At 45.5% G+C, this 14,700-nt stretch overlaps 1 protein-coding gene across 5 annotated transcripts in view; it reads left to right on the plus strand.

Moving 5' to 3' along the window:
• TIAM1 (TIAM Rac1 associated GEF 1) overlaps positions 1-14,700 on the plus strand; it is a 537,211-nt gene that overhangs the window by 368,314 nt on the left and 154,197 nt on the right. For all 5 annotated transcript variants that reach the window (XM_069204046.1, XM_069204045.1, XM_069204047.1 and 2 more), the window contains one exon: positions 4,436-4,615. In XM_069204046.1, coding sequence (XP_069060147.1) covers positions 4,436-4,615 — 180 coding nt within the window. The remainder of the gene's footprint in view (positions 1-4,435; positions 4,616-14,700) is intronic.

A 14,700-nucleotide genomic window follows, 5' to 3' on the forward strand; every position in this document is an offset into this window, starting at 1 on the left:
CCCTTCATTTGGGGTGGGGGCATAACCAGGCCCCTACTGATTGGTAGCCACCACCGCACTATTTTTTATTTTATTTTTAATTCCCTGGCATCTAGTAGACTTTCTGCCGGCCCCCGAAGTGTGTATTGGGGGTAATTGCCCTATCTGCCCACTGGTGGGCAGAACAGCTTTGGCCCAATTTATTTGGGGTGGGGGTATGGCAATACCCCCACCCTCTTAGTTTGGAAAAAAAATATTTCCTGGTCTCTGGTGGGCTTTGTGCCCCCGTTGGGACAGATTGGCCTTCCAAAAATAGGCCGATCTGCCCCCATGGGGCGCAGATATGGCCAACAGGAATGTGCCCCAAGGGGGGGGCAGAAATGGCCTAAAATAAATTTTCTCCCGCAGGGGAGCGACCCTTGCGTGAAATTGGTGCAAAAAAAATCCCTGGTGCTGCAGATCGGCCTATTTTTATTAGCCCGCTCTGCCCCCAAGGGGGGAAGAAATGGCCTAAATACAATTTGTCCCCCAGGGGAGCGACCCTTGTCTAGGGGTTTCTGCCCCCCCGCTGGCGCAGATCAGCCTAATTATAATAGGCCGATGTGCCCCCAGTGGGCAGAAAAGGCCTAAACATATTTGCCCACCTGGGGAGTGGCCCTTGCCCAAGGGATCCCTACCATCATTCAATAATATAAAAAAATAATCCTTGGTGTCTAGTGGTTTCTAATAAAAATAGGCCAGGAGCAACTCTTGCCTAAGGGGTCGCTCCCCACATATAAAAAATAAATTAAAAAATATATATATCCTATATCCTTGGTGTATAGGGGGTTTCTCCCCCCCCCCCCCTCCCCCCCCCAGGGCAGATGGTCCTAAAAATATTTTGCACCCCTGGGAAGTGGCCCTTGCCCAAGGAGCCGCTCCCCTCATGACAATAACCTAAAAAATTGCGATCGGGCTGCAGAAATGCTGAGAAAGACATCAAAGGAAAGGATGCCTCTCTCTGCCCCTCCACGTTAAATGCAAAAGAATTTCTCCTCCGATCACCAGCGCGGAGGGGCAGGCCTCTGTGCTGACTCATCAGATGCCAAGAGAAGGTCAGGGTGGGAGGGGGTTAGGGGGTTAGGGGTGGAAATGCCAGAAAGTCATACAAATAGATGAGTTGAATACATAACAGTTGTGTATTTATTTTGGGTCTGATGGTGATAAGCCAATAATGAGAGAACAGCAGAATTCATGCAGATGAGTTAGAGGGTGATCCCACAACACATATTATAGTGTCCTGATTTAAAGATGTGTGATGTCAGTGGAGGGAGCAAATGCTTGCAAGCAGACATTCATATAGTGTCTGAAATAGGCGTGTAATCCTGTCAGAGGTCGTTTGCTTCGAGAAATGATAACCTGTAGATGCCCTAACGGATAAAATTAAAGCATGAAAAATGGGCCCGTTGACCATCAGTGAAACAACCTGGAAAATGTATGTGGCCACAACTGTCTTTCTGTTTAATATGTTAGTGAATTATTTAACATGGAGAGAAATGGTCACTGATGGTGGGCCCACCCACTCTCCAAAGGGGCCTTGTATTTGGTGGATGCACCAAGAACACTGTGACTGATCTCTCACTAATGGTGCATATGGCTAATTCATTCATCCATTCATGAAGTCTAATACCGCTCCCCTTTAATTGCTAGTCCTTGAATATCATGCAGACTCTGCACTAGCTGGCATTAATGCCCTTTTCATTGTGCTCGGTTTATTTTTACTTTGATTGGGAATTGGAGTGAATACTTGTACTCCAGTTACCATTAGAGAACATCCTTTGTCCCAGGATAAAAATAATTGTGTTGCTGAACATTTTCTTACCATTTATAACACATTGCTTGTAAAGGATTGTGAAAGCAGGAGTCGCAGGCAGTCTAACATAGGAAAGGTTTTATCTGAGTGGTATCAGCAAAACCCCTACTGTGTGCTTTTGTAGAACACGTTCTTTTTTTTAAATTAAGGAATGCGTCAGGGGCCTTTGTTATACAATGGCCTAACGAAATGTGGACTTCGAGAAAATTAGATTTTCTGTGTTTCTCCAAGCAAAGTGCCTGTCCATTTATAGGATCTTTTGTTAGTGATGTAGGACCAGATGTACCAAACAGTTTTGCCCATTCTGTGTGTATGGGAAAATGTGTTCGTACATACAGGGAGTGCAGAATTATTAGGCAAATGAGTATTTTGACCACATCATCCTCTTTATGCATGTTGTCTTACTCCAAGCTGTATAGGCTCGAAAGCCTACTACCAATTAAGCATATTAGGTGATGTGCATCTCTGTAATGAGAAGGGGTGTGGTCTAATGACATCAACACCTTATATCAGGTGTGCATAATTATTAGGCAACTTCCTTTCCTTTGGCAAAATGGGTCAAAAGAAGGACTTGACAGGCTCAGAAAAGTCAAAAATAGTGAGATATCTTGCAGAGGGATGCAGCACTCTTAAAATTGCAAAGCTTCTGAAGCGTGATCATCGAACAATCAAGCGTTTCATTCAAAATAGTCAACAGGGTCGCAAGAAGCGTGTGGAAAAACCAAGGCGCAAAATAACTGCCCATGAACTGAGAAAAGTCAAGCGTGCAGCTGCCACGATGCCACTTGCCACCAGAGCTGCAACATCACTGGAGTGCCCAAAAGCACAAGGTGTGCAATACTCAGAGACATGGCCAAGGTAAGAAAGGCTGAAAGACGACCACCACTGAACAAGACACACAAGCTGAAACGTCAAGACTGGGCCAAGAAATATCTCAAGACTGATTTTTCTAAGGTTTTATGGACTGATGAAATGAGAGTGAGTCTTGATGGGCCAGATGGATGGGCCCGTGGCTGGATTGGTAAAGGGCAGAGAGCTCCAGTCCGACTCAGACGCCAGCAAGGTGGAGGTGGAGTACTGGTTTGGGCTGGTATCATCAAAGATGAGCTTGTGGGGCCTCTTCGGGTTGAGGATGGAGTCAAGCTCAACTCCCAGTCCTACTGCCAGTTCCTGGAAGACACCTTCTTCAAGCAGTGGTACAGGAAGAAGTCTGCATCCTTCAAGAAAAACATGATTTTCATGCAGGACAATGCTCCATCACACGCGTCCAAGTACTCCACAGCGTGGCTGGCAAGAAAGGGTATAAAAGAAGGAAATCTAATGACATGGCCTCCTTGTTCACCTGATCTGAACCCCATTGAGAACCTGTGGTCCATCATCAAATGTGAGATTTACAAGGAGGGAAAACAGTACACCTCTCTGAACAGTGTCTGGGAGGCTATGGTTGCTGCTGCATGCAATGTTGATGGTGAACAGATCAAAACACTGACAGAATCCATGGATGGCAGGCTTTTGAGTGTCCTTGCAAAGAAAGGTGGCTATATTGGTCACTGATTTGTTTTTGTTTTGTTTTTGAATGTCAGAAATGTATATTTGTGAATGTTGAGATGTTATATTGGTTTCACTGGTAATGATAAATAATTGAAATGGGTATATATTTTTTTTTGTTAAGTTGCCTAATAATTATGCACAGTGATAGTCACCTGCACACACAGATATCCCCCTAACATAGCTAAAACTAAAAACAAACTAAAAACTACTTCCAAAAATATTCAGTTTTGATATTAATGAGTTTTTTGGGTTCATTGAGAACATGGTTGTTGTTCAATAATAAAATTAATCCTCAAAAATACAACTTGCCTAATAATTCTGCACTCCCTGTATGGCCCGTAATTCTCTAAATCGGGACTGCTTCTTCCTGGTGGTGATGGACAGGTCAGTAGAGAAGGGAAGCGCAGTGGGAGTCTCGGAGCCACAAGAATCTGCAATGGCCTCCTGCACACCTGCGTATGAGCAGCCTTGCACCACTCACATGCCTTGTACCGAAAGTTCCCTTTGGTTTCTGTTGGATTTAGGCCCCTCTGAGTGAACTCCTCCAAACGTAAAAAACAAGGGTGGCCTTCGTAATGCCACTCCCCAAAGGGACATGTGGCAAGAGCTTTGATTGCTGTTTGTAAGGCGATCTGCGGGGAGTAGCTGATGGAAAGGGGCAAGGGTGTACAGGAGAGGGACCCAAAATACCACTGCAGCCTCTTGAAGGCGCTCGAGTTCTTCAGACTTGCCCCCCGCTTCAAATATTCAAGAGCAGTTGTTGCAGGTCTTTGTACGCACGGCTGTTCAATGTGATTAAATGGGGAAAAAAGTTCCATTGAGCACAAATGCCAGGCAAGAAGCACAGAAGCAGGATACAACAAAGCCCTGAAGAGAGCTGGGGCTTTGATGTCTGACTCACTGAGCCGAACATCTATCTTCTAATTATTATGACTTCCATGAGCCACGATCAGTACCTATGCTGAAGACTTAATAAACAAGGACAGCGCTGGCAGAATACTTTCCAAGAGCAGATTGGTGGAAAATAACGACCTTTTGTGTTTCTTTTGGCAGAGCACAGAGCAGGTTGCTGCATTCTGCCGCAGTCTCCATGAGATGAATCCTCCCGACTTGAGCCAGACGCCTCAGGACTTCACGGGAGCCCAGTTGGCAACCATGAGGCAGCTGACGGATGCGGACAAACTGCGCAAGGTCATTTGTGAGCTGCTGGAGACGGAGCGCACCTACGTCAAGGTACGTCCTCCCGTGCCTCCTCTACAGACGTAAGATCTCCAGTGCATGTAGGACTTTAGGAACGCACGGCTATAGGGTGCATAGCCTGGTCAATGTGCTGCTTGTGAAGTACTGGTGCAATTCTGACTGGACTCAAATGGAGTTTTGTGTGTGCATCACATCATATTGCGACGTAGGCTATTCACAAATGTTTGGTTATTGATAGTATCTAATATTTTTAGTTCAAGAGACTCAAAAGTAATCTGATGAGAACGTGTGGACGTACTCAAGGACTTTTCATTCTATTTATATCACACATTTATTTGCTTTCTTTTAGTATCCTGCTGTCAGTCTTCCACGTCTAAAAGCTGTGTCCGAGTGTCCCTGGTTCTGTACTGAGTTTTAAACAATATACCCCTGTCACCTTGTTCTTTACAGCTCAGCACGCCTTAAAATAGGAGGGACTTAGAAATGCATGACTTGCTTTGAATCCCACTGAGTTGGCTGCAACATTATTACACGTGGGAAACCTAATAATTTTCAGTACAGTTTTTTGTGTTTGCACACGTCTGTATTGACTACCAATTATTGTCTTATGAAAGTATAGTGGTGTATCCATTTTATACATGTGAGAGAATTTTACCTAACAGCATGGGAGACGTTGGACTCATTTGTATGGTGTGAAAGTAACATGATCACAACTTCAAGAAGAAACTAGCTACGGTAGACTTAGACGTATTCGGAGTCTATGGGGTCCTGAATTAGGATTGCACTTTGTGTGCGAACAACCTCGCATCCAGTACGTTTTAGCCATTCCTATTTTACGAGAGAAAGCCTAACGAAGTGTGAATGGGGTAAGCTTCTTGAAAAGGCAAGCTTGCTGTACTCAGTTTGCAAAACATTCATTCTGCATGTTAATCCTCATTCTAAGCAGGACAACTTGGAACAGAAACTGATGAATCAGTGAACTAATGCTTCCACACCCGAGAACTGTTCTGACCAAATAGTCACAGGTTTGATTCCCGGTCCCTCCAAGAAGTCTTTCATCCTTCCAATGTCGATAAATTGAGTACCAATGTGCTCGGTAACAATATTGATCTATTTTTTTTTAAGTGCCAAGGGACCCAAGGGTGAACATGTACTTTACAAATATACAGTGTTATTTTATACCAGACCTGAAAATTGTACATCATGTGGTGACCTTTGACATGTGTCTACATTATGTGCAAGTGGCTTGATGCACTCGCCCCTTCCTGCAGGCGTTGTATGTAAGGTGTGGGGCCCTTGGCGAGCATGCCCTTCACAGTACCTGTTTCTCCTCCCTACGCTCAGAAGTGACTCACATTGATGACATGGAAAGCACATCGACTACGCAAAAGGGTAGGTGACACTAGCATTCCTTACATACATACATTTCATCATAGTGCCCCAAGGCATGCACATTACAAAGCCCTCATTAATATCAGACCTGTTTGTCTACTTTTGCAACATCTCCTTGATGTTGCATGATTTGTTTTGCCACTTTAACAATAGTTTGTCTTTTTTATCGTCTGCACTTTTTCTCATTATTCTAAGCCAAGTTTTTCTTTTAAATAAAACGTTAGAAATATGTTCCCAAGTGCGCGTGTGTACATTTCCCTATGTTGGGACATACAGATAAAAGCGAAAGATTATCATCTCTAGTAGATCACCTTTTTGCATATTACTTCCGTTACAGTTTAGCCATACATAGTTACTGCTACTTAGAGCTTTCTTGGCGCTAGCAGCAGCCAAAAATTACTCCCAGTCTTTTTTTTCTTCAGTTTTATTCCAGTGTTAAAAGACAACACATCAGGAAGCCAAAACGCCTACTTTGTGTTTTATGCAAAAAATAGTCAGCAGCACAACAAATAAAAGGCATTTGTCATTTGAGCCAACCAGTGCTCTCACCCAAAAACAGACAGAGCATGTATGCTAACTCTCATGAAATTTTAGTTTTTTGTATTCTCTTATGACAAGTCTACGGAGCCTAACCTCATGTCTGAAACTTGCTACTTTCAGAGGAAGTGGCGTGATCTTCTCCCCAAAGAAGCGCGAGACGTCCTTACAGAAAAGCTATTCTTGCATACAGTACTGAATTTATTGTCCTGAAATCCCACCTCTAGTTACTAACACTGAAAACGAAGTTACACTTTGCAAAAATGTGCAAATGTACTATGAATTGAATAGCGTCTGGGCCTACCAGATCCATGAAGGTTAGCAAGTACAACTGAGGCTAAAGGTCACCTCAGTTCTACGAGAAATCTCATCCACATTTGATTATAAAATATATTGGTACACATAACGATGTGAATTTATATACGTATGAAAAACAATAATTTTGACATACATAAGAATAGATGCTTATGTTTTCACACCAGGAATACAATGAAGTAATTTTGTTCTGCCATCTTTCTGTAACCTTTTCACTGCTAGAAACGTCCCCCGCTAAGCCTTTCTTTGACTATTCGGGGTAGTTCACGCTTAGGACTCCATAACTTTTTGTCCACATAAGCTATGCACACCAAATTTGCGTCCTCTTCCCATCATCCTGAGGATTCTAAAGATACCCAGGGTTTGTGGATTCTCCAGGAGGTGACTGAGAAATTAGCCAAAATATAGCTACATTTTGTTTTTTTGTGGAAAAATGGGAAAAAAGTGCTTTAGAAAAAAGTGTAATGTTTTTTCCCTGCAAATGTCATCAATGGAAGTTTTGTGATGCTAAAATCACCATCTTCCCAGATTTCAGGAACAGGCAGACAATCACATTTTTTTAACACAGTTTTGGCATTTTACTGGGAGATGGCACATTTTTTTTTCTATTTTTGTGCTTTCAATCACTTCCCAGTTTGTGATGGAAACAAGTGTGAAACCCCTGGTAGATCCCTGAAAGCTATACATTTCTGAAAACTAGACAAAATTCTGAATTAAACAAGGGGGGGGGGGGGTCATTTGACTACATCCTTCAAGGTTTTCCCAAATAAACTCAGTTTAGAAATAAAAAATATTGAAAATTAGTAAGAAAAAATGGGCATTTGTGACATTTTCATTTGTAACATCACAATGGCAGATTAAAAAAAGCGATATACCGTTACATCTGCAACACCCTTCCTTTTGTGGTGATATATAGGGTTTGTTTTCATTGTGTACCGGATACAGAGCAGTTCATATGGTAAAATATAAATAGTGAAAAATAGGAATCAAGGAAACCTTTGTATTTCCCAAATGGGCACAGGATATGGAGTTTAGAAGCAGGGGTTATGTGCACATCTTTGAATTTGTGGGTACCCATAGTAGCATGCGAGTTAGAGGACATTTCTCAAAATGACTTCTTTCTTACATGTGGAAGAGAACTGCAATTGGTAATAACACCTGTTCCATTATACTGTGTACCCCTAAGTTTGCTGATAAAAATGGTACCTTGCTTGTGTAGGCCTTATGCCTGCAACAGGAAACGGCCCAAAACACAAAATGGATGCATTACATTTTCCACGCAAAACTGACCTACTTTTTGCAAAGTAGGGGTAGCTATGGTTTTTGGGCCCTTACTCAGCTGACACCTTTGGAAACCCAGAAAACCTGTACATTTAAAAAAAACTAGACACCTAGAGGAATCTAAGATGTGGTGACTTACATGGCTCTCGCCAGGTTTTTTACCCAGAATCTCTTGCAAACCTCAAAGTTTGACTAAAAAGCACATTTCCTCATGTTTCTGTGATGGAAAGTTTTGAAATCTGTGGGAAGCCACAAACGTCCTTACATCCAGCATTCTCCTAAGTCTTCTGATAAAAATTGTAACTCACATGAGTGTGGAGGCCTAGTTCTTGCAACAGAAAATGACCCAAAACATAGATACATCAGGTTTTTCCACTCAAAACTGACCAGTTTTTGCAAAGTTAGGTAGCTGTGGTTTTTGGGCCCTAGCTCAACCGGCACCTAGGGAAACCCATCAAAACTGAACATTTTGAAAACTAGACATCTAGGGGAACCCAGGATGGGGTGACTTGTATGGATCACATGAGGGCTTTCTACCCACAATGCACTGCAAACCTCAAACTTTGCCTGAAATCTCATATTCTCCTTCTATTTCTGTGATGGAAACTTGTGGAATCTGCAGGAATCCACAACATTCCTACCACCAAGCTTTGCCACACTTGTGCCAATAAAAATGCTGTATCATTTGTACGGTTGGGCCTAGTGCCAGTGACAGGAACAGAACAAGGACAATAGGAGCCCTTGCTTGGGTATTATAAAAAAAAAAAACATTTAATGAGAAAAACTCGCTGTGAAAAAACAGTGCTGTTCACATGTGGTCACAAATTCTAAGGTAGCTGTGACTTACTAAAGTTGTACACTGTTCTAGATTTTTTTTTGAATGTTTGAGATATGTACAAATCTTATCACACTTTTCCGTTATAGATTTTCTCTAACATTATCAGCAAATAGGCAATACATTTGGAGGGTGTAGGAAGTTGGCTCTGTATGTGCTATTTCAAAGTAAGGAATAGCATGCACAGAGTCCAAGGGTTCCCCTTAGAGGTAAGATAGTGGCAAAAAGAGATAATACTAATGCTCTATTTTGTGGTAGTGTGGTCGAGCAGTAGGCTTATCCAAGGAGTAGTGTTAAGTATTTGTTGTACATACACACAGGCAATAAATGAGGTACACACACTCAGAGACAAATCCAGCCAATATGTTTTGTTATAGAAAAATATCTTTTCTTAGTTTATTTTAAGAACCACAGGTTCAAATTCTACATGTAATATCTCATTTGAAAGGTATTGCAGGTAAGTACTTTAGGAACTTAGAATCATTACATTAGCATGTATACTTTTTACATAAAACACAATAAGCTGTTTTAAAAGTGGACACTTTGTGCAATTTTCACAGTTCCTGGGGGAGGTAAGTTTTTGTTAGTTTTGTCAGGTAAGTAAATCACTTACAAGTCTCAGATTTGGGTCCAAGGTAGCCCACCGTTGGGGGTTCAGAGCAACCCCAAAGTTACCACACCAGCAGCTCAGGGCTGGTCAGGTGCAGAGGTCAAAGAGGTGCCCAAAACGCATAGGCTTCAATGGAGAGAAGGGGGTGCCCCGGTTCCGGTCTGCCAGCAGGTAAGTACCCGCGTCTTCGGAGGGCAGACCAGGGGGGTTTTGTAGGGCACCGGGGGGGACACAAGTCAGCACAAAAAGTACACCCTCAGCGGCGCGGGGGCGGCCGGGTGCAGTGTGCAAACAAGCGTCGGGTTCTCTGTAGTTTTCAATGAGAGATCAAGGGATCTCTTCAGCGTTGCAGGCAGGCAAGGGGGGGGCTCCTCGGGGTAGCCACCACCTGGGCAAGGGAGAGGGCCTCCTGGGGGTCACTTCTGCACAGGAGTTCCATTCCTTTAGGTGCTGGGGGCTGCGGGTGCAGGGTCTTGTCCAGCCGTCGGGGAAATGGAGTTCAGGCAGTCGCGGTCAGGGGGAGCCTCGGGATTCCCTCTGCAGGCGTCGCTGTGGGGACTCAGGGGGGACAACTTTGGTTACTCACGGTCTCTGAGTCGCCGGAGGGTCCTCCCTGAGGTTTTGGTTCTCCACCAGTCGAGTCGGGGTCGCCGGGTGCAGTGTTGCAAGTCTCACGCTTCTTGCGGGGACTTGCAGGGGTCTTTAAATCTGCTCCTTGAAACAAAGTTGCAGTTCTTTTGGAGCAGTGGCGCTGTCCTCGGGAGTTTCTTGTCTTTCTTGAAGCAGGGCAGTCCTCAGAGGATTCAGAGGTCGCTGGTCCTTTGGAAAGCGTCGCTAGAGCAGGTTTCTCTGGAAGGCAGGAGACAGGCCGGTAGGACTGGGGCCAAAGCAGTTGGTGTCTTCTGTTCTTCCTCTGCAGGGATTTTTCAGCTCAGCAGTCTTCTTCTTCTTGTAGTTTCAGGAATCTAAATTCTTAGGTTCAAGGGAGCCCTTAAATACTAAATTTAAGGGCGTGTTTAGGTCTGGGGGGTTAGTAGCCAATGGCTACTAGCCCTGAGGGTGGGTACACCCTCTTTGTGCCTCCTCCCAAGGGGAGGGGGTCACATCCCTAATCCTATTGGGGAATCCTCCATCTGCAAGATGGAGGATTTCTAAAAGTTAGAGTCACTTTAGCTCAGGACACCTTAGGGGCTGTCCTGACTGGCCAGTGACTCCTCCTTGTTATTCTCATTGTTTTCTCTGGCCTTGCCGCCAAAAGTGGGGGCCGTGGCCTGAGGGGGCGGGCAACTCCATTAGCTGGAGTGTCCTGCGGGGCTGGCACAAAGGGGTGAGCCTTTGAGGCTCACCGCCAGGTGTGACAGCTCCTGCCTGGGGGAGGTGTTAGCATCTCCACCCAGTGCAGGCTTTGTTACTGGCCTCAGAGTGACAAAGGCACTCTCCCCATGGGGCCAGCAACATGTCTCGGTTGTGGCAGGCTGCTGGAACCAGTCAGCCTACACAGATAGTCGGTTAAGGTTTCAGGGGGCACCTCTAAGGTGCCCTCTGGGGTGTATTTTACAATAAAATGTACACTGGCATCAGTGTGCATTTATTGTGCTGAGAAGTTTGATACCAAACTTCCCAGTTTTCGGTGTAGCCATTATGGTGCTGTGAAGTCTGTGTTTGACAGACTCCCAGACCATATACTCTTATGGCTACCCTGCACTTACAATGTCTAAGGTTTGGCTTAGACATTGTAGGGGCACAGTGCTCATGCACTGGTGCCCTCACCTATGGTATAGTGCACCCTGCCTTAGGGCTGTAAGGCCTACTAGAGGGGTGACTTATCTATACTGCATAGGCAGTGTGAGGTTGGCATGGCACCCTGAGGGGAGTGCCATGTCGACTTACTCGTTTTGTTCTCACCAGCACACACAAGCTGGCAAGCAGTGTTGTTGTGCTGAGTGAGGGGTCCCCAGGGTGGCATAAGATATGCTGCAGCCCTTACAGACCTTCCCTGGCATCAGGGCCCTTGGTACCAGGGGTACCAGTTACAAGGGACTTACATGGATGCCAGGGTGTGCCAATTGTGGAATCAAAAGTACAGGTTAGGGAAAGAACACTGGTGCTGGGGCCTGGTTAGCAGGCCTCAGCACACCTTCAATTCAAAACATAGCATCAGCAAAGGCAAAAAGTCAGGGGGTAACCATGCCAAGGAGGCATTTCCTTACACAACCCCCCCCCCCCCAAACGAAAGAGGATGAGACTAACCTTTCCCAAGAGAGTCTTCATTTTCTAAGTGGAAGAACCTGGAAAGGCCATCTGCATTGGCATGGGCAGTCCCAGGTCTGTGTTCCACTATAAAGTCCATTCCCTGTAGGGAGATGGACCACCTCAACAGTTTTGGATTTTCACCTTTCATTTGCATCAGCCATCTGAGAGGTCTGTGGTCAGTCTGAACTAGGAAGTGAGTACCAAAGAGGTATGGTCTCAGCTTCTTCAGGGACCAAACCACAGCAAAGGCCTCCCTCTCAATGGCACTCCAACGCTGCTCCCTGGGGAGTAACCTCCTGCTAATGAAAGCAACAGGCTGGTCAAGGCCATCATCATTTGTTTGGGACAAAACTGCCCCTATCCCATGTTCAGAGGCATCTGTCTGCACAATGAACTGCTTGGAGTAATCTGGAGCTTTTAGAACTGGTGCTGTGCACATAGCTTGTTTCAGGGTGTCAAAGGCTTGTTGGCATTCTACAGTCCAGTTTACTTTCTTGGGCATTTTCTTGGAGGTGAGTTCTGTGAGGGCTGTCACAGTGGATCCATATCCCTTCACAAACCTCCTATAGTACCCAGTCAAGCCAAGGAATGCCCTGACTGGAGTCTGGGTTTTTGGAGCTGCTCAGTCCAGAATAGTCTGGATCTTAGGCTGGAGTGGCTGAACTTGGCCTCCACCTACAAGGTGTCCCAAGTAAACCACAGTTCCCTGCCCTATCTGGCATTTGGATGCCTTGATAGAGAGGCCTGCAGATTGCAGAGCCTTCAAAACCTTCTTCAGGTGGACCAGGTGATCCTGCCAGTTGGAGCTAAAGACCGCAATATCGTCAAGATAAGCTGCACTGAAGGACTCCAAGCCAGCAAGGACTTGATTCACCAACCTTTGGAAGGTGGCAGGGGCATTCTTTAAACCAAAGGGCATAACAGTGAACTGATAATGCCCATCAGGTGTGGAGAATGCTGTCTTTTCTTTTGCTCCAGGTGCCATTTTGATTTGCCAGTACCCTGCTGTTAAGTCAAAGGTACTTAAGAATTTGGCAGCACCTAATTTGTCAATTAGCTCGTCAGCTCTTGGAATGGGATGGGCATCTGTCTTGGTGACAGAATTAAGGCCTCTGTAGTCCACACAAAACCTCATCTCTCTCTTTCCTTCTTTGGTGTGAGGTTTGGGGACTAAGACCACTGGGCTATCCCAGGGGCTGTCAGAGTACTCAATTACTCCCAATTCCAGCATCTTGTGGACTTCCACCTTGATGCTTTCCTTAACTTGATCAGACTGTCTGAAGATTTTGTTTTTGACAGGCATACTGTCTCCTGTGTCCACATCATGGGTACACAGGTGTGTCTGACCAGGGGTTAGGGAAAAGAGCTCAGCAAACTGTTGTAGGACCTTCCTACAGTCAGCTTGCTGTTGGCCAGAGAGGGTGTCTGAATAGATCACTCCATCCACTGAGCCATCTTTAGGGTCTGATGAGAGGAGATCAGGGAGAGGCTCACTCTCAGCTTCCTGGTCCTCATCTGTTACCATCAACAGATTCACATCAGCCCTGTCATGGAAGAGTTTAAGGCGGTTCACATGGATCACCCTCTTGGGGCTCCTGCTTGTGCCCAGGTCTACCAGATAGGTGACCTGACTCTTCTTCTCTAGCACTGGGTAAGGGCCACTCCATTTGTCCTGAAGTGCCCTGGGAGCCACAGGCTCCAAAACCCAGACTTTCTGCCCTGGTTGAAATTCAACCAGTGCAGCCTTTTGGTCATACCAACACTTCTGGAGCTGTTGGCTGGCCTCAAGGTTTTTGCTTGCCTTTTCCATGTACTCTGCCATCCTTGAGCGAAGGCCAAGTACATAGTCCACTATGTCTTGTTTAGGCTCATGAAGAGGTCTCTCCCAGCCTTCTTTCACAAGAGCTAGTGGTCCCCTTACAGGGTGGCCAAACAGAAGTTCAAAGGGTGAGAACCCTACTCCCTTCTGAGGCACCTCTCTGTAAGCGAAAAGCCGACATGGCAGGAGGACATCCCATCTCCTTTTGAGTTTTTCTGGGAGCCCCATGATCATGCCCTTTAATTGCCTTGTTGAGAGATTCAACAAGACATTAGTTTGTGGATGATAGGGTGTAGTGAATTTATAAGTCACTCCACACTCATTCCACATGTGTTTCAGGTATGCTGACATGAAGTTGGTACCTCTGTCAGACACCACCTCCTTAGGGAAGCCCACTCTGGTAAAGATACCAATGAGGGCCTTGGCTACTGCCGGGGCAGTAGTCGACCTAAGGGGAATAGCTTCAGGATACCTAGTAGCATGATCCACTACTACTAGGATGTACATATTTACATATTTCCTGAGGCTGTGGGAGGTTCAAGTGGACCCACTATGTCCACACCCACTCTTTCAAAGGGGACCCCCACCACAGGAAGTGGAATGAGGGGGGCCTTTGGATGTCCACCTGTCTTACCACTGGCTTGACAGGTGGGACAGGAGATGCAAAACTCCTTAAACTTCTGGGACATGTTGGGCCAGTAGAAGTGGTTGACTAACCTCTCCCACGTCTTGGTTTGTCCCAAATGCCCAGCAAGGGGAATATCATGGGCTAAGATCAGAATAAACTCTCTGAACGCCTGAGGCACTACCACTCTCCTAGTGGCACCAGGTTTGGGATCTCTTGCCTCAGTGTACAGGAGTCCATCTTCCCAATAGACCCTATGTGTTCAATTTTTCTTGCCTTTGGACTCTTCAGCTGCTTGCTGCCTAAGGCCTTCAAGAGAGGGACAGGTTTCTTGTCCCTTACACAACTCTTCCCTTGAGGGTCCCCCTGGGCCTAAGAGCTCAACCTGATAAGGTTCCAGCTCCATAGGCTCAGTTTCCTCAGAGGGCAGAACTTCTTCCCGAGAAGAGAG

Source organism: Pleurodeles waltl, chromosome 8, assembly GCF_031143425.1.
Source record: "Pleurodeles waltl isolate 20211129_DDA chromosome 8, aPleWal1.hap1.20221129, whole genome shotgun sequence".
NCBI lineage: Eukaryota > Metazoa > Chordata > Amphibia > Caudata > Salamandridae > Pleurodeles > Pleurodeles waltl.